General features: G+C 39.6%; 1 protein-coding gene across 1 annotated transcript; it reads right to left on the bottom strand.

Moving 5' to 3' along the window:
• Positions 1 to 19,018: 19,018 nt before the first annotated feature.
• On the bottom strand, positions 19,019 to 19,561 carry LOC141632111 (protein FAR1-RELATED SEQUENCE 5-like). Its single transcript, XM_074444689.1, has one exon. The coding sequence runs from the start codon at positions 19,559 to 19,561 to the stop codon at positions 19,019 to 19,021; it is 543 nt and encodes a 180-aa protein (XP_074300790.1).
• Between the last annotated feature and the right edge of the window lie 247 nt (positions 19,562 to 19,808).

The following is a 19,808-nucleotide window of genomic DNA, read 5'->3' as shown; positions in this document are numbered from 1 at the left end:
GAAAACACTTGGACTATGTTGAGTTTATGGATTCAAGTACCTAAGAGGGGGAGGGGGTGAATTAGGTACTATTTTAAAAATTTATAACTTCAACTTTATTGAATTAAAGTGAGTTACAAGAACAAAAGAGATTAGAGGATACTTTGAATAATATAGAAAGATTGAACAAGTATCACGATGAATGTTTGCTGAAGTATGAAAGCAACAATCGTTCTGACTGTATCTATTTGTCTCAGTTTGTGGAATATTACTGCAGACCAAATGCGACAGTATGATGAATCACATTACTTCTAAGTTTAAGCGAAACAAAACAAACAAACAAAGTATAAAGCAGCGGAAATAAAGTAAACACTTGAACACGAGATTTTTGAATTGGTTCGGCAAGAAACTCAAGTGCCTACGTCCAATCTACCTTTTTATTACTTTCCTTTAGTGATCTACTCCGACAACTAAAAGACCCTTGTAATAAAAGACGCCAACCTACTCCGGTTGCAAAGCTAGTACAAGAACTACTCCGTTCTTATGACAAGCTAACTCGCAATCTACTCCGATTGCCAACTCACAACCTACTCCGGTTGTCAAGAGTTAAAGACTACTCCGTCCTAAACTCTACTAACACACTTAGAATGTTATAGGATCAAGTTTTCACTAACACATTCTTAACAAAGAATAGAGGTGAACAACTTTTACAAGATCAACAATTCTTAAGCAAGAGAGTTTAGTATAGAAAAGCAACAAGGGCTACGATCGTAGAAATCGAAGATACTTGAAGACTTTTAAACAGATTTTGCAAACAAACACGGTTTTTAAGCTTTAAAAATACTTTGCAAATATGGAAGAATTAAATCAGAAAAGTCTTAGGAATAAATGAAGGAGGGACTCGGTATTTATAGAGGAGGTGAGTGAAGGGGTTGCTAGGGTTTTGAAGGGTCAAAGACCTCACATGTGAAGGGCAATAGCAACCACCTAAAAACTTGCACCAAAAAGGAGTCTTTTGCAAAGGTAAGAATAGAGAAAGAAGGTTTGAAAGATAACCTTAAAAGCTCATGCATTTTCAGAAAACAAAGGATGTGAGACAAGTCACATGATGACAAGTTAACACAAATATGGCAAAAAGCAACTTTTGTTTTCTTAAAAACCAAAGGATTGAATTTGCATAAAGAGGAAACATTTTGAATAATTCAAACCACTCTTTATTGAATACTACCTCCTTAATAAAAATCTGAATTTTTATCTTTGAAAAATATGAGTCACGTGAAGGCATTTGAAAGATAAAAGGAAGCTTCAAGTTTTTACGAGTTGTGGCACAGTCCACCACTCACTGTTTACTTGTTGAAGCAACAAATATCCTGGACCGTTTCTATTACTCTATTATACTTAACTTTCTCACTTGTACATTAGATGACACACGACTAATTACAATGGGATGATAAACAACTTCAACACTTCTTAATCCAAGCTTGATTACATCATTAATCCTGAAAAGGTAAACTAAGATAACACAAATCAAATGGGCATGTTATCATCAACATAAGGAACCCAACAAATTCCCCCTTTGATGATGACAAGCCCTAAACGAATGTATAAGCAATGTAAACACCTTGATTCAAGATTTTTAACAAGCAAGATCAAATGATAGAGAAGGGACAATATTACCTTACCAAGGGCAAAAGCTAGAATCAAACTATCATGACAATTTTACATTGCCCCAAACAAGAATCAAGCTAAGAAGGTTAGGCAAGACATTAGTTTAATCAATAAGCAAGGAGATTTAAAGCATGAGTTTACCTTTTCCCCCTCTTGACATCATCAAACGGATAGGGATGTCAAAAGTATTAGAGTGCAAATAGTCATAAGAAAACACAAAAAGACACATGTAAATGTGACAAGGTAACAAGGTCAACATAAACAAGGATTAAGCATAAGCTAACCAAAGTTCAACATAGCTAAACAAAGTTTAAAGTACACCACCAAATGTTCAAAATAACAAGCAAGAAAACAAGTCTTAGAAAGGCACAACCGGTGGGACAAAATGAGATGGTAAGGGTAAAATATTAATAGGCCGAGAGGGAAGGGAAAGGCTAAGGGGAGGAGACTTGTTCACCATCCGAGCCACTACCCAACGGATCATCATCCACATGAGCATCTTCACCACTTTCTTTTGTTAACACAAGGGTGGAAATGATATCCACCTCTCCACGGATGAGGTCCAAAGAAGAAGCAAGAGCCGAGATTGCCAAGTCCTTTTGACGAGCATCTTCCCTAATCCACGCACCCAAATCAGCCACGGCATTAAGCACTTCCCGCATATTACCCATATTCCCTTGACTTGATGACCCAACTTAGGGTCCTTCTTAATTTTCACGAAATTAATTCATCATTCTCAACCTTGATAAGCATCTTCCCCATTTGCCCATCACTCATGACATCACACATATCCAACGAACCCAAGCTAGTGTTCACCAACACCCCTTGTGCCTTGAGCACAACCGATAACCACATGCCATAGGGTAGGTAAATCATACTAGAAGAAGGTCGACGTAGCTTGGTCGAAATAAGGTGAAATTGTTTGAACATTAACCCGACTAGGTTCACCTTCTTATGGGTAGCAATATGATAGATTAAGTATTGTTGGGCTATGGTGAGTTTTCCCCTATCACCCGAGGGGTAAATAGACCTACACAACATGTTGAAAATAATTCGAAGAGGAGGTGGGATTTGGGTGTTGCTCACGGGTCCAGGAGAAACGGTTTTGGGACAAACGGTTTGAGCAATGCTAAGAGGGGAGGCATATGGTAAGGCAACCCAAGTTTCGGAGGGGAGTTTGTTATAGCCTCCGACAGGAATATTAAGAGCAGTAGCAAAATCAGATTGAGACAATTTAAGGGGCTTACCGTTCACCTTAGCCGTAAGAGCCTCACCCGACTTTTCAACCCGAACCGTTGCAAAGAATTGGATCACCTCGCTCACAAATACCGGCTCACGCATTTCCAACAGTTTCTCCCAACCTTGAGCTAAAACCATATCACGGACTGAGTGAAAGGCAGGCGGGTCAAACCAAGTTTGGTTGTAAGCCCGAGGGGAGTGAATGGCTTTGATGTTCATTAACCTCTCACAATTTTTATAAATGGAAGTAGGGAGGTCAATACTCTCAAGGTGATCCCAAACCATGGCCAAATCCCATTTCGAGGTTAGGGAGACCGGATCCGAGGGAGCAAGGTATACAAGCTTTTTCTTCAATGGTTTCGATTTTTTCAGAGGAGGTTCACTGGGATTTTCAATTGGGGTATCAACAAAGGGGTTATCAACATTACTTTGCTCGATAGTTTCTGAGATTGGGGGTAATTGAGAGGAGGAGGCCTTTTCTTTTCTTTTGTTGTTCTTTTTTCACGGAGTCGGGTCGACTCACGGATTTCGACGGATTTTCGTTCAAATCAAATTCGGTTTCATCTTCAACATCTTCAACCAATACGGTGGACCGGTTCGGAGGAGGAGCTCTTAAAGTGGAGCTTTTCTTCCGACCACCACGTGTGCGTCGTCCTACCATAGTGGCGATAGGTATGTCGTCGGATGATGGAGGGACAGTGGAGTTTGGTGATGATTGAGGGTTAGGTGGATCTGGGTTTGTTGAAGGTGTGGTGTTTGAGGTTTGTGGAGGGAATGCGTAAGATGTTTTGACTGGAGTCATGGTTGGTGTTGGTGATGTGGGCGGATTTGATGTGACAGGGGAGGTAATTTTTGTGGGTTTAATGGGTATGGTTGTGTTAAAGGAGGTTTTTACCATTGTGGGTTAAGGGTAGGTTAGCTTTGATGGTGTTAATGGATTTGGGAGATGGAAGGGTAATTGGGTTTAGGCGGTTTGGACGGGTAGTGATAGGTAGTGGGTTGAGGAATTTAATGGCCCATTTAATGAGGTAGGAGAGGTGGTTGGCCCGACTAAACAAATTTAATCACTCGAAATAAAAAACGCAAGGTAGCATATAATAAACGTAAATTTAGATATGAGGTTGAGTGATTACCGACTCACAAATACGGTGTCAATTTTTGGTCCAAACATGATGTCAATGCACTTAGAACACTTAATAACATATATCCAAATTTAATTTAATCAATTAAGAAATTTTGTAATACTCACACTAAAAATCACAAGCTATTAATTAACCCAATTTCTAGTCTAAATTTCTCAAAATGTTCTCTTGCAAGTGGCTTAGTAAAAATATCGGCAATTTGATTTTCGGTCTTGCAAAAGATAAGTTTAATATGTCCTTTTTCCACATGATCACGAATAAAATGGTGACGAATATCAATATGTTTGGTTTTAGAGTGTTGAATAGGATTTTTGGAAATATTTATTGCACTCGTATTATCACACATTAAAGGAATGGAGTCAAAAATAATACCAAAATCCAAGAGTTGTTGTTTTACCCAAAGGAGTTGAGAACAACAATGTGCCGCACTAACGTACTCACTTTCGGCCGTAGAAAGAGCTACCGTGTTTTGTTTCTTTGAGGCCCAAGAAGTCAAGCAAGGACCCAAGAACGTTGCAATTTCAGAGGTACTCTTTCTATCTACCGTGCACACCGCATAGTCTGCGTCCGAAAAGCCTATAAGATCAAAAGGACAATGTAAAGGGTACCATAGGTAGAGATTTTGTGTTCCAATCAAATACCGAAGAATTCGTTTAACGGCTTTGAAATGTGATTCTTTCGGATTTGCTTGGAACCTAGCACATAAACACACGCTAAAGAGAATGTCGGGACGACTTGCAGTCAAGTAAAGAAGTGAGCCTATCATACCTCTATACACCTTATCACTAACATTCTTACCGAGTTCATCCTTGTCCAATTTGGACCCGGCTACCATAGGTGTATCATGAGGCTTACCATTAGTCATCCCAAATTTCTTAAGCATTTCTTTGATATACTTTTGTTGATGGATCATGATTCCATCCTTTGATTGCTTAATTTGGAGCCCAAGGAAGAATCCTAGCTCACCCATCATGCTCATTTCAAACTCCGATTTCATTAGTTCGAAAAATATAAGTAAAGGAGTTCATTTGTTGCACCAAATATAATGTCATCAACATATACTTGTACAACCAACAGTTCACTGGACTGTTGCTTCAAGAACAATGTTTTGTCAACGGAGCCTCTTTTAAAACCATTTTCAATAAGAAATTTAGACAATCTATCATACCAACATCTTGGTGCTTGTTTTAAACCGTAAAGAGCTTTGTCTAATTTGAAAACATGGTTAGGCAAATCATTGTTCTCAAAACCCGGTGGTTGCTCTACAAAGACATCTTCTTCCAAATATCCATTTAAGAAAGCGGTTTTGACATCCATTTGGAAGAGTTTAATGCCTTTGTGAGCCGCAAAAGCTATAAGCAATCGTATGGCCTCAAGTCTAGCTACCGGTGCATAGGTTTCATCGTAATCAATACCCTCTTGTTGGTTATAACCTTGCACCACTAGTCTAGGCTTGTTCCTTACAATTTCTCCCGAGTCATCAAGCTTGTTGCGAAAGACCCACCTAGTACCAATGACGGTACGATTAGGCGGTCTAGGGACTAAGTGCCATACCTCATTTCTTTTGAATTGATTGAGCTCATCTTGCATGGCAAGCACCCAATCTGCATCAGTCAAGGCGACTGTTACATTTGAAGGCTCAATTTGAGATAGGACGGCATTATGGGCACAATACTCATTGAGATGAGCGAGATTGTTGACGGATGATCTTGTTCGAATTCCCGAGTTGAGATCACTTGTGAGATTAGTGAGTGGATGAGAGCTTTGATGTTTCCACTTCTTTGGAACAATGGTTTCTTGTTCCCCTCAACAAAGATCGATCACAGTGGATTGTTTCTATTGGCCTGGAAGGTTCTTCATCCTCACTTTTTGGGTCGCTTCAGTTACGGAGGTGGATGCAACGATCGTTGGTCTGTTGCTTCCAGAGAAGAATCGAAGTACTACGTGTTCCCCCGAGTTGCTTTGCTCTCCTTTGAAGGTGACAGTCTCTGTGTCTGTTGCAATTCAGTGCTGGGAGCTTCTTCATCCGTGAACACGAAGTCTTTTCGAACAAGTCCAATTTCAAACTCATTATCCTCATCCTCATCATCATCATCCATGTTTTGTACCTGCCCAAGCACACTAGATTCATCAAAAATGACATGGATGCTTTCTTCAATTAACAAGGTTCGTTTATTGTAAACTTTATAGGCCTTGCTATGATCGGAGTACCCAATAAATACTCCTTCATCACTACGTGGATCGAACTTACCCAAGTTGTTTTTACCATTGTTGTGAACAAAGCATTTGCTTCCAAAACATCTAAAATATGAAATGTTGGGTTTTCTTCCACGCAATGATTCATAGGGAGTTTTATTTAAAATACTCCTTATCATGACACGATTATAAATGTAGCAAGCGGTATTTACCGCTTCGGCCCAAAAGTTCTTAGGCAACTTACTAGTTAATAACATTGTTCTAGCCATTCCTTCAAGGGTTCTATTCATCCTTTCAACCACACCATTTTGTTGTGGGGTTCTAGGAGCCGAGAAGTTATGGTCTACACCATTGTCATCACAATAAGCACCAAATGATGAGTTTTCGAATTCGGTTCCATGATCGGTTCTCATTGAAACAAGTTTTAAACCAAGTTTATTTTGAATCTTCTTTAACCAAATTAGAAACTCATCAAATGTCTCATCCTTAGAGCTTAGGAAGAGTGCCCAAACAAACCTAGAGTAATCATCAACAATGACACACACATAACGACTACCACCTCTACTTCTAGTTCTCATTGGTCCACACAAGTCGATATGTAAAAGTTGCAAAGGTTGAGATGTACTCATAATTCTTTTGGATTTGAAGGAACTTTTAACATGTTTACCTCTAGCACATTCATCACATACTTTATCAATGTCAAATTTTATATTAGGAATGCCTTCAACTAAATCAAGTCATTTAAGGGTATTAAGAGTTTTTGTACTAACATGACCAAACCTTTTATGCCATAACCAAGGATCATTGTTCATTACACTCATGCAAGACATGGTGTGACCGGATAGAGAGTTCAAATTAGTTAAGTAAACATCTTTGACACGTCTTCCTTCGAGTATTAGTTCATTAGTAGTGGCATCAAAAATTCGACACATATTGGCATGAAATTCAACAACATTACCCTTATCACAAAGTTGAGAAATACTAAGGAGATTATGTTTCAAACCTTTGACAAGCCGCACATTGTCGACACAAAGTAAGGATGACTTACCAACTTTTCCAATACCAATTACTTCACCTTTCTTGTTGTCACCAAACCTTACCGTGCCACCATCATACGCTTTAAGTGAGAGGAATTGGCTTCTATCACCCGTCATGTGACGAGAGCATCCACTATCCAAGTACCAATTGCGGCCGCCTCTCACCAAGCCCTACACAAGATTAGTTTTTGAGTTTAGGAACCCAAATGAATTTGGGTCCCTTTTTGTGATCAACATAACTTGTGGTGTCTTTCTTAATGTTCATTTCTTTTAATACTTTGGTGTTCTTATCAATGTCATCAAATCGTTTTGTACATCCATTAAAAACATGACCATTGTCACCACAATAATTGCAAATGATGTATTCGGGAAGACCTACATACTTCCTTCCTCTAAAATCATTTTTAGGCTTCTGGATGCAACAGTCAGCCTGACTGTTCCATTTGAACCCCAAACCAGCAGATTTCTCACATTTCTCGGTTTGATTCGTGAGGAAGTTTAACACAGTTTGACTTCCTTCCCATTTTTCAGTGATGTTCTTAGCATTAAAAAGTTCATTGGTCAAGTCATCGACACGAGAAAGAAGATGCAAATTCTTTTCCTTTTCTCTTTTAAGTTCATCATTGTTAGCACTTTCTATGGACAATCTTTTCTCAACAATGAAGTCATGGGTGTGATTGTTGAGTTTAGACACGAGATAAATGATTCTTTCTTTGGACTCTTCATATTTAGATGTCATCTCGTCAAGTCTCTTGCTTAGATCAACGACTTCATCGGATCTATGGTGAGGAGAAGACCTAGAAGTACTACATTCGGGCATACCTTTTTGAAAGAAAGTAAGCCTATCATGGAGATCTTCTATTTCATTCTTGAGACAAACAACCTCACTTTTAAGACACTCATTTTCATTTTCCAACCATTCACCTTTTCTTTTAAACTTGTCTAAGTCGTGGTCGTGAAAGCAACAGTCTTAGAGACTGTTTCTCTTAAGTCTACAACTTCAACTACAAGGTCATAGATCTCATTTTCAAGAGCATCTTTGTCCTTCAAAATGTCATCACGTTCCTTGGTTAGTTGGGAAACTTGCATCACCAAAGTTGTGTTGACATTTTCAAGGTCAGAGACGTCCGTGGGGGTCAACCTAAGACGCTCTAGTTCTTTAGTCAAATGTTTGTTTAACTTGTTGACTCTTTTGACTTCATTATATGCCTCAGAAGTGACAAAGAATGCTTGTGATCTGTTGCTTTCAGTTCATTTTTCGATTAAAGTTTTCTTGAGCAATTTCCTCAATCTCATTTTGCATTATATCAAGCTTATTGGTTTGAGACCGACACTTATCAAGAAGTTGGTCAAGAAGCTTACATACTTTCTCTTTGGAGTAAGTTCTAGACTTGGCCTTTAGATGATTTACCTCGTTGTCGGAATCGGAGTCGGAATCGTCGGGGTTAGCCATGAGGCATCTTAAGTGTTCAAGTTTTGAGGTTTTTGAGACTTTTTCTTTACCATGATTTGCAAGACACATTTTAGCCTCAAGTTCCTCCTCGATGAGTTCCTCATCTTCCTTGGAGTCGGACATTCCCCATATAGCACTCATGACTCTATGTTTATAGTCCTTTTTAACCTTTTCTCTTCTTTCCTTAGATTTGATTTCTTCCCACTTGGGACATTCTTTAATTTGATGAGTTTTATCACCACATTTAAAGCATCCCATGGTGGAAGTAGGTCGTCTCTTAGGAAAGCGTTTTTTCGAGTAATTATTAGTGAACTTTTTGTTACCTTGTCCATTGACCAACCCGGCTAAGTTCCTTGTGAACATAGCAAACTCGTCTTCCTCCTCATCTTCTTCATCACTTGGAGAAGATGTGAGGGCGAGACTCTTTCCCTTTGATGACTCACTAGAATGCTTATCGAGATTAAACTCGTGAGCCATTAGTGATCCCATTAGTTCATGAAGAGATAGGGTTGACAAGTCTTTAGCTTCCTCTATGGCGGTGACTTTGGGTTGCCATTTAGGGGTTAGACTACGAAGGATTTTTCGAATGATGTCCTCGGACTCGAAATTCCTTCCTAGACTTTGAAGCTCATTAATAATACAAGAAAAACGAGAAGAAAAACTATTTAAAGACTCGTCCTTTGACATTCTAAACATCTCATATTGTTGCATGAGAAGGTTAATACGGTGTTTTCTTACTTGGGACGTCCCTTCATATGCAAGTACAAGGGAATCCCAAATAGATTTTGCCCTAGGACACCCGGAGATTCGACTAACTTCCCCCTCACCAACACAACGTTGAAGAATCGACATTGCTTTGGAATTCTTTTCGGCAAGCTTGAAGTCGTTCTTATTGTAATTTCTTTCCTCTTTTGTCTTGGTGAAACCGTTAAGAATATCGGTTTCCTCAATGGCAAGAGGTCCATTTTGGATGATGTTCCAACATTGATAATCGATACTTTTGATGTAATGTTCCATTTTGAGTTTCCACCATCCAAAATTCGAACCGGTAAAGACCGGGATCTTGGAGTGTTTCTCGGAATCCATTACCCACGAATCAAACTCTAAGGTGGTTAGCCTCGATCAAGAGCACGAGGCTCTGATACCAATTGTTGAGTTTATGGATTCAAGTACCTAAGAGGGGGAGGGGGTGAATTAGGTACTATTTTAAAAATTTATAACTTCAACTTTATTGAATTAAAGTGAGTTACAAGAACAAAAGAGATTAGAGGATACTTTGAATAATATAGAAAGATTGAACAAGTATCACGATGAATGTTTGCTGAAGTATGAAAGCAACAATCGTTCGATCGTATCTATTTGTCTCATTTGTGGAATATTACTGCAGACCAAATGCGTGAGATGATGAAATGTTACTTCTAAGTTTAAGCTTAAACAAAACAAACAAACAAAGTATAAAGCGGAAATAAAGTAAACACTTGAACACGAGATTTTTGAATTGGTTCGGCAAGAAACTCAAGTGCCTACGTCCAATCTACCTTTTTATTACTTTCCTTTAGTGATCTACTCCGACAACTAAAAGACCCTTGTAATAAAAGACGCCAACCTACTCCGGTTGCAAAGCTAGTACAAGAACTACTCCGTTCTTATGACAAGCTAACTCGCATCTACTCCGATTGCCAACTCACAACCTACTCCGGTTGTCAAGAGTTAAAGACTACTCCGTCCTAAACTCTACTAACACACTTAGAATGTTATAGGATCAAGTTTTCACTAACACATTCTTAACAAAGAATAGAGGTGAACAACTTTTACAAGATCAACAATTCTTAAGCAAGAGAGTTTAGTATAGAAAAGCAACAGTGGCCACGATCGTAGAAATCAAGATACTTGAAGACTTTTAAACAGATTTTGCAAACAAACACGGTTTTTAAGCTTTAAAAATACTTTGCAAATATGGAAGAATTAAATCAGAAAAGTCTTAGGAATAAATGAAGGAGGGACTCGGTATTTATAGAGGAGGTGAGTGAAGGGGTTGCTAGGGTTTTGAAGGGTCAAAGACCTCACATGTGAAGGGCAATAGCAACCACCTAAAAACTTGCACCAAAAAGGAGTCTTTTGCAAAGGTAAGAATAGAGAAAGAAGGTTTGAAAGATAACCTTAAAAGCTCATGCATTTTCAGAAAACAAAGGATGTGAGACAAGTCACATGATGACAAGTTAACACAAATATGGCAAAAAGCAACTTTTGTTTTCTTAAAAACCAAAGGATTGAATTTGCATAAAGAGGAAACATTTTGAATAATTCAAACCACTCTTTATTGGATACTACCTCCTTAATAAAAATCTGAATTTTTATCTTTGAAAAATATGAGTCACGTGAAGGCATTTGAAAGATAAAAGGAAGCTTCAAGTTTTTACGAGTTGTGGCGAGTCCACTCAAGCATTTGTTTACTTGTTGAAGCAATATCCGGACTGGACCGTTTCTATTACTCTATTATACTTAACTTTCTCACTTGTACATTAGATGACACACGACTAATTACAATGGGATGATAAACAACTTCAACACTTCTTAATCCAAGCTTGATTACATCATTAATCCTGAAAAGGTAAACTAAGATAACACAAATCAAATGGGCATGTTATCATCAACATAAGGAACCCAACAGACTAGGTGATTTTCAAAGAATAGAAGGTGAACTTCCATGGCATTTATGAGGGGGTGTTTTAGGAGTTGGGATAGTGGGGGCCAAATTTCCACAAGTAGACTCCTTCTTAGCCCTCTCTTTGAGCTTGTCCACTAAGTAATTATTATATGATGATTTGACTTTTGTGAGAAGGTCCATAATGACATCTCCAAGTATCATGGGCTCCATAGTGGTTTTGAAAAGGCTCTCATGAAGGCATTCCTCCTCTTCCTCTAGGCAAACTTCAAACTTCTCAAAGATGGGCTCCTCAAGCAAATTGATTACATAACTCCATTTATCATTTGAGCTAATCTTTCCCTCATCATCTTCTTCCATAGATGCGTCATCATTGCTTTCTCCATATAGATCATAAATAGGGGCATCATTTCTCCTTAATAGTTATTCCTCCAACACCTAAATGTTCACAACAAATGACACACCCTCATACTCGTAAGAGCTCAAAGAGATTGGCTCTTCCCACTTCACATCTTATTCACCAAAGGTCATTACCTCAAATTCACATTTATTGTCAATGCTCAAGGATTGGTGGGGGGTGGTTTCTTAGGTTGCCTTTATTTGGGCAATTTCAATTACCAACTCCTCACCATGGGTAACAATGCTTTGAAAAACATTGTCCTTATTTTGGCTCTCCTCTAGCACTTGTTTGAAGAAATTTTGTTGATCCCCCATCATTTGGAGAACCATATTTTGAATGTCAAAGTTGGGCTCATCTTTTTGTTGTGGGTAGGTGTGAAAGTGCTCATATTGTGGTATTTGGAATTGGTTTCAAAGTGGGTATTGGGTGGGTGGTTGTTGTGGATATTAGATGTGGTGATTTTGGTGGGGAAAATTGGGGTAGTAGTTAGGATTTTCATTGTATGAGTACTAAGGTAGGTTTGTGTTGAGTTGCTCTCAAATTCCCCATGCCCATAGTCATACTCAAAAGATCCACCACATAATCCATATGTCAAGTCTTGAGCCATCATCATAGCTAAGACAAGGAAACAACTACAAGCATGGAAACCACAACAAAATGGTAAGAACGACCTTGAGGAACAAGTTCCTCAAGGTTAAAGCACAACTAAAATAGACAAACAAGCAAGAACTTAATTACATAAGACCGTTCCCGGCAACGGCGCCATTTTGATGGTGAGCGAGTCGTTGTTCACTCCATCAAAGACATTTATATTTCTCAACAAACAACTATATAGTGGTTAAGTCGAGGTCGATCCACGGGACGATGTGCTTTGGGTTCTAAGTCTATCTATCTCAATTTATGCTAGTGTTACAATTGATTTAGGTTTGTAGTTGTGTTCTAAACTAATGAAAGTAATAAAGTAAAACAAGCAATAACTTAAAAGGTGTAAACAATTAATAAATATACTAGGACGTCATTGTTTCATAGGAGATTCATGGTGGTGATCATACAAATATATTTCCATAGTTACAAGTAATTAATGTTGTAGAAGAACCGAGTTAGTTTATGTTTTACGGTTCATAGGAAGATTTGGGTCCCGGAGCCGAGTCGTCTAGACTGTACAACACCTACAGGTCGACTTACTTTCTTCCTATTCACTTCTATGCATAGTCTAACAAGACTCAAGTTGGTTTATATCTTACAAGTCTTGTTGAATAGATAAGAGATGGGTACAAAATGCAAGGATTCATAGGCTCGCATTTCATCAAACATAACATGTGTATAGATTAACACTACAACAAGCAAGCAATAATATGACAACATATTTGATTAAGTATGAGTCTACCCCCATGTTATAGTTCCCTAATCCCCCATTAATCCTAGTTAAGAGACTACTCACTCATTATCATGAAAGACATGTTATCAATGGTGTCAATCATCACAACAAGTATAAACATGATAAGAAAGTGAGGAAATAAGCAATAAAGAGTAAAGAGTAAAGGAATCATACCAAACTTAGAATGAGTAAATGGAAATGAAAGAATAATAGAAGAGAACTTGATTAATTCATGAAGAGTTGTCAAATCTCCAAAATAATAACCCAATAATCTCCAATTACCCAATTATAAACTTGAACAATAATTAAGGAAAGATTAATGTGAAATGATTGAGATTCATTTATTCTAATCTAATCCTAATCTAATCTAAGGAAGGTTTGCCTCTACTAAGAGGGCTTAGTCCTTTGATTATTACAAATGGAGTATATATAGTGGTACATCATTAGGTTAAGTAAGGATAGATTAGTAAATAACATTATTAAGTGTTGAGTAGAGCTTTCAAGTCCCGAGGGACATGCGCGGATCATGTATCAACTCCCAAGGAGATCCGTGTGGATTGGCTTGAAGCACGGTTGATCCTGTAAGGGGATCCGCTGGTATTGTGTTGAAGACGCCCAGAACCTCAGCTGAGACGCGCGGTTTGGTCAAGAGACGCTCGGATCATCTGCTGAATACCACTCGTCCAGAGCTTGGGATGCACGGATCCTGGGATAGGATTCCTCCCTTTGTTTAAGCCTATGATTCTCATATACACTCTTTATTCCTACATCCTTGGTCATCATTCTTGCCTCCTCTTCTTACTAGTCCATCCAAGATCGTCATCAAGCTTCCGAGTATGTGCGAGAGACGGGAATTCCGTCTCATTATATTCTTTCCTACAAGACATATAAAATGCAATAGGAAAGCAAAATAGGAAGGAATTGACGGATAAAATGGTCATGAAATGCTATATTAGTATGCAAAATGGGTTCAATTTAGGGACTAAATGTGCGCAATTAAAAGTCACATCAGTTTTCTAGTCGATTAGTGTATTTTCTAATAATTTTTATTTTATTAATGCAAATGGGAGATCGAAATGAGAGAGAAAAGGCCATTATGCAACCTCCGCCACCCAGACACGACCGTATCGTTGGCCGAATTGTTACTATGTCGAAGCGTCATTTACGTGTTAAGCAAGCCCACCCAGTGCCACCGCCACTTCGAGAGCCGACTCGCATAGTTATGATGCCTACTCCTGGTCACGTCCGTAGTGATTCGGAGGAGGCGAGGTCACGGGAGGTTGCCGGTCGTTACCGGCATGTTGGAGAGGAGGAGCCATCGGATGAGGGGCCGGAGGACGAGGATGTTAGAGAGTATCGGGTCTAAGAGAACCCGTTATCCTGGAGAGTGTTGACTCAGAGGTTGGACCGGGATCATAGAGGACGTTATTCGAGTGTTAGAGAGACGTCCTCTAGCGCGGATAGGTCAAGGAGGCCGAAGGAGGATACTTCTTGGACCCTGAGAGAACTCGTTCCTAGTGGTCCTAGTAACATTGCCATCTTACAGAGTTTTGGTGGACACGTTGCGTTTAAGTGTTGGTTGGACCCTAACCTGGAGAATTTGAGGTCGTAGATCAAGTGCTACGAGAGGCCGAATGTTGCGAGGGAGATTAGGGAGATGTATCTCAGCGAGGTTGTTGCCGCTAGGGTAGAGGCGAGCGGGCTTGGAGTTTTGAGTGGGTGTTTTACCACCGGTCTAGACGATAACCTTCTTATTGCTTTTATCAAGAGGTGGCACCCGAATATTAACACTTTCCATATGCCTGTTGGAGAGATTAGTATTAAGCTTCATGATGTCCAGCAGATTTTTAGGATACCTGTTAGTGGTGAGTGGGTGTTTGTGGATGGTATGGTCGAGGCTGATGATAGTGGTTTGAGGGGGAAGATTTCTAGGTTTTATGGAGTTCTTGAGTCCGAGGTTGTACCACCTTACTATAAGTATGGTGGTTTACTTATATTATAGTTGAGGACTGTTGTTCAGCGAGGGAACGAGCATGACTCGTTCCGGGTTTACCTCTTGATTTTATTGGGACATACTATTTTTATGGATAAGAGTGGTGATAGGGTGAACATTCAGTTGTTGCACTTGCTTGATAGTCTTCATCAGGTTGATTCCTATGCTTGGGGTGCCGCTTGTTTGGCTTACTTGTACCGACAGTTAGGGATTGCCTCGCGCCGAGATAGTACTGGTGTTAGTGAGTGTCTACCGTTACTCAAGGCATGGATATACGAGTAATTTCCCAAGTTCTGACCCGGCGCCGGTTTCTTTCTTGGGGACCGACCTCTAGTCGAGGCTTGGGCCCGCCTGCTTCCGGCTAAGGGTGATTCTGAGAGTTTTCAGCTGTATCACCATAGTTTGGACGATCTTATGTCGGAGCATGTCCGATGGTTGCCCTACGGGAACCGTCCGCAAGTAGCTTGCAGAGTATCGCTTTACTCGGGTTTTATCAGACATCTTGATATAGTAGAGTCGTATCAGCCTGATCGGTGTATGCGTCAGTTTGGGTATAAGCAGACTATCCTATACCCGATGCCGATTCCGTCTCTTGAGTATCGCCCGGCGAGCGGGAATTAAAGGCTTCAGTTTGGGAAAGAACTCGTTAGGATATGGGGGATCGCAAGTTCGATCATATCGTTACGGCATCGGTCAACTAAAGCAGTTATGCCTTTCGAGTATGCTCAGGGGTACATGAGTTGGTATGCGGAGATTTCACACCCCTATTTCTATTCCCCCCCTCCCCTCCATTTTCGTATTGTCGAGTTTCTTGAGGAGCCGGAGGTCGCCCTAGCTGTTAATCGCCAATCCAAGAACGTCTCCCAACAACCCAGTGAGGAGATGCAGAGAGAGCGTCTAGAGGATTTGTTTGCGGACATGCGTCCCTACTATGAAGACGTGTATGACGACTAGTTTATTTTATTTTTTATGTTTGTCTCTTTGTATGGATTATGTTATTTTAATTTTAGTCTCTTTGTATGAATATTTATATTTTTGTTTTTTTCCTTAATTTAATTTTAGTAATCATTTTATTGATCAATCCCGTAGTGAAAAATGAAATTTAAATTACAACTTAATTTAAATACGATACAAATTAACAATAGGACATAATACAGAAATAAAACTTAATTAAGTAAAACATAAATTGAAAATATAACTTAATTATAACGTAGTTAACGGAAATTAAACAACGACAAAAATTAAAAATACAACTTAATTAAAACATAGTTAACGGAAATTAAACAACGACATAAATTGAAAATACAACATAATTAAAACGTAGTTTAACTATATTAAATTCAAATTTAAATTCGAACTTAATTATCTTCAGCTACTTATGAAGATGACGATTCTAGATCTTCTACATCATCTCCGGCCTCAATTTTGTCAGGTTGAGCAGCAACATATTGATCATAGATATTTATGATGTCGATTTTGGAATTTCCGAGGTTGAACACTCTACCGGCACACAAATCGGAAAGTGTTGCGTAATCATGCACGGTCAGTATGCGCTCAAAATATGTGATTACATCACTTCGTAACCTCCAATACTCCCACATCTTTTCTGTTAATGTTTCTGCAGACACAACATCGTCATTAACGGGAGGAGTGTCGAAATCCTCCCAGTTTCCGGCTAAGATATTACACAGAGAGCCAATTGGCGGCTCCTCAAGCAAGTACCATATAATGTTACTTGGGACGACTAATTCAAGACGAGCCACTAACATTGGTAAATCCTTAACCGTTGAGTCGATCTTTTGTTGGTACACTCTGATTTTTTGAGCATTTGTGGCCATTTTAGTATTCTTGTGAATGAATTTAATTGAGAATTCGGGATTTTTAATAGTGAATAAGATAGGATGTTGTGATTGGAATGAACACCAGCAAGGAGTATTTATACCCAATTGATAACGGTTTTAATGTTTGAATTTATAACGGTAACAATTTTTTGAATTTCAAACGGTTAGATTTTTAAATTTTGAATGTCTATTTTTTTAAAATTTTAAACGGTTATATTGTTTGAATTTATAACGAACTTAAAATATATTACACAAGCGAACTTAATAATTTTTTTTTTTTTGAATTTCAAACGGTTACATTTATGAATCTTCATTCCGAACAACTGTCACGTGTGATAACTGTCGCAGTATCATCATTTCGGCTTCTACAACGTCTTCTTGGTGTCGAACCCATGAATGCTTGCCGGTTCTCAATGTTCTGTTGGTATAACGTATCTAGGTGAGCAACACTAGCATCTCAATAGGTCAACCAAGCGGGGTGAAGTGGTGGCGTAGGTAGACTCTCAGGGGGCCCTCTAGAATTCAACCGCATCCAATGGTTATGGTATAGACAATCCACATAATACCGTACGGTTGTCTGCCTTCAATTGTGGTCTTCAATGGCATGATAGTGGTGCAACTTCCGTCCCAAACTTTCTTCCCATCTGCCCCTGGTATATGACTAATCACATATATTGTCCAGTTGAAAACCGTTGGAAATACGAGCAAATTGTCACCACTCATCCAATAACCCGACCCACAACTAATCGGAGTAAAAAACTCAACTCGTACAAGTGTCGATTCAAACCCTATCAGACCGGTGGTCGATGATGGATAAATTCCGAACAACTGACTGTATATATCGTCGCTCTTCATCTCCCTAGCACACTATTCCCACATAACTATATAATCTGTCTCTTGGCCCCATTGGGCGTGAGATATAACCCGTAACCCACAATGCCCGGTATCTCCAACATCCACCCAACCATCGAAGTGGCCCCAAAGCACCTCAGGAATATCTCACCGTTTGGCCCATGATGATATAAAGCCAATGGTGGAGTTCCTTTCCAACGGAGCACCGGGAGCTCCTGATTCGAAATCACCATGTCTTTGTTGTGATGATGGTGCATTTGTTGAACCGTTAGTACTTGGTGTCCCGAACTTCCTTTGTACATGCTCAAAACCCGACTGTTCTAGTTGTACAACCTCTCGGATGTCCTTTAGGGTGCTCATTGATAGGGGGTGGCAAAATGTCTTGGTCCTCCAGGTGGGAGAAGTCACGCAACAAGTCTATGACTGCCCTTCAGTAAATCGGGTCACTGTTCTTCACACCTTCAACTAATTCCTCAAACAAATCACCATCATTTTTCGGCTTTTGTTGAGGACTATCATACACCAATGTCTTCCAAAAGACATGAACAACCTCAAAATGGATCCTCCTACCTCTTTTCTTCAATGAAAATAACTTGCATGCACAAGGTAATCCATGAGTCGTTCGTAGCTTGTGTCCACATTGATCCTCTACCCCCAATACCCAAACCAAGGCCTCTCAAAGTTCTTTCTCCATTATCTCTATGGCCATAGTAGACACGTTCCCTTGCAATAAGGAGAAAGTACGGGATGTTATCCTTGGTCTACTCATTGAATATTCGAGCTCTTTTTTAACTTTGGAGTGTTGACCTTCTAGCATGCCGTGGATACGGGACCACATGGTATCAAGTGTGAGATGACTGCTTTTCAACCAAGCCTTCAATAGAGAATGGGCTGACTGAACACGGGAAATTGCCGTGTTACCAAGATGGAAGCACTCGTTTGTATAACATAATACAAACCTCGCCATGTGCTCCCCTCCAAGTGCTCCCGATATAAGTGGCCAAAGTAGGCCACTTGATACAGAAGACACTCCACCAACGCTAAAACTCTTGCTCGGTAGGTGCATCGATCACATGAATCCAACCCGATTTCGGATTTGTCATGACATGGTTCTTGTAACTCTCGGATTGATAAGTAGCGACAGCTTTAGCATTGATGGCTTTGTTCACGTGCCATCAACACAACAAATGATCAACCCCGAGATATACTGCTTTAAGAGCGTTGATCAAATCCAATTCTCGGTCGGTGACAAAAACAGAAAGGGACACTCCCGTGGAATCTAAAATGTCACCTAACTTTTTCAATAGCCACTTGTAACACTCCTTGGACTCGATAGGAAGCATCGAACATGCTATTAAGAACGATGATCCGTTGGGTGTGACACCAACCATCTCAATGACTGGATTATTGTACATGTTGGTTTTATACGTCGAATCCATGATTACCACGTAAGGATAAGCCCGGAACAACTTCACGAAACCAGGATGTGCCATGAAAACATTTGTGATATCTTTTGTCTCGGAATTAATCTCATGCCAATGGACGTATTTCGCTTCTACCGCTAGAGCCAACATTTGCTGAGCGGTGTTTCTTTCACACCTAACTTCTTGCCTAATTTTCCTTGTCTCATTATATATCCGGGTGCTTGACGGTTGAGGTTTTTCGGGGGTTTTCAAATGAAGACCATTTTTAATATCCCTCGGTAGAACCCGGGTCATAGTTTGTTGCCTAACTTATGCCTTCTTCTCCGCGTCTAATCCCGCGAAGTGTCGATCCCCGTCCTTATAAATTGCTACGTTATAGTTGTGTAGTCCACCACCCTCGGAGGTTACAATGTTCCAAACTATCATCACTTGATCATTTTTAACCACGAAATTTTGCACGGCACGAATACGGAACTAACATGAACACTTCTGCGACCTCCTTGGCTTTTCGGGATCATTCATTGGCGGGGGTAACCCATAT

The sequence above is a fragment of the Silene latifolia genome, chromosome Y, assembly GCF_048544455.1.
Source record: "Silene latifolia isolate original U9 population chromosome Y, ASM4854445v1, whole genome shotgun sequence".
NCBI lineage: Eukaryota > Viridiplantae > Streptophyta > Magnoliopsida > Caryophyllales > Caryophyllaceae > Silene > Silene latifolia.
The sequence above is the reverse complement of the archived record's forward strand: the minus strand, read 5'-3'. Positions and strand labels throughout refer to the sequence as shown.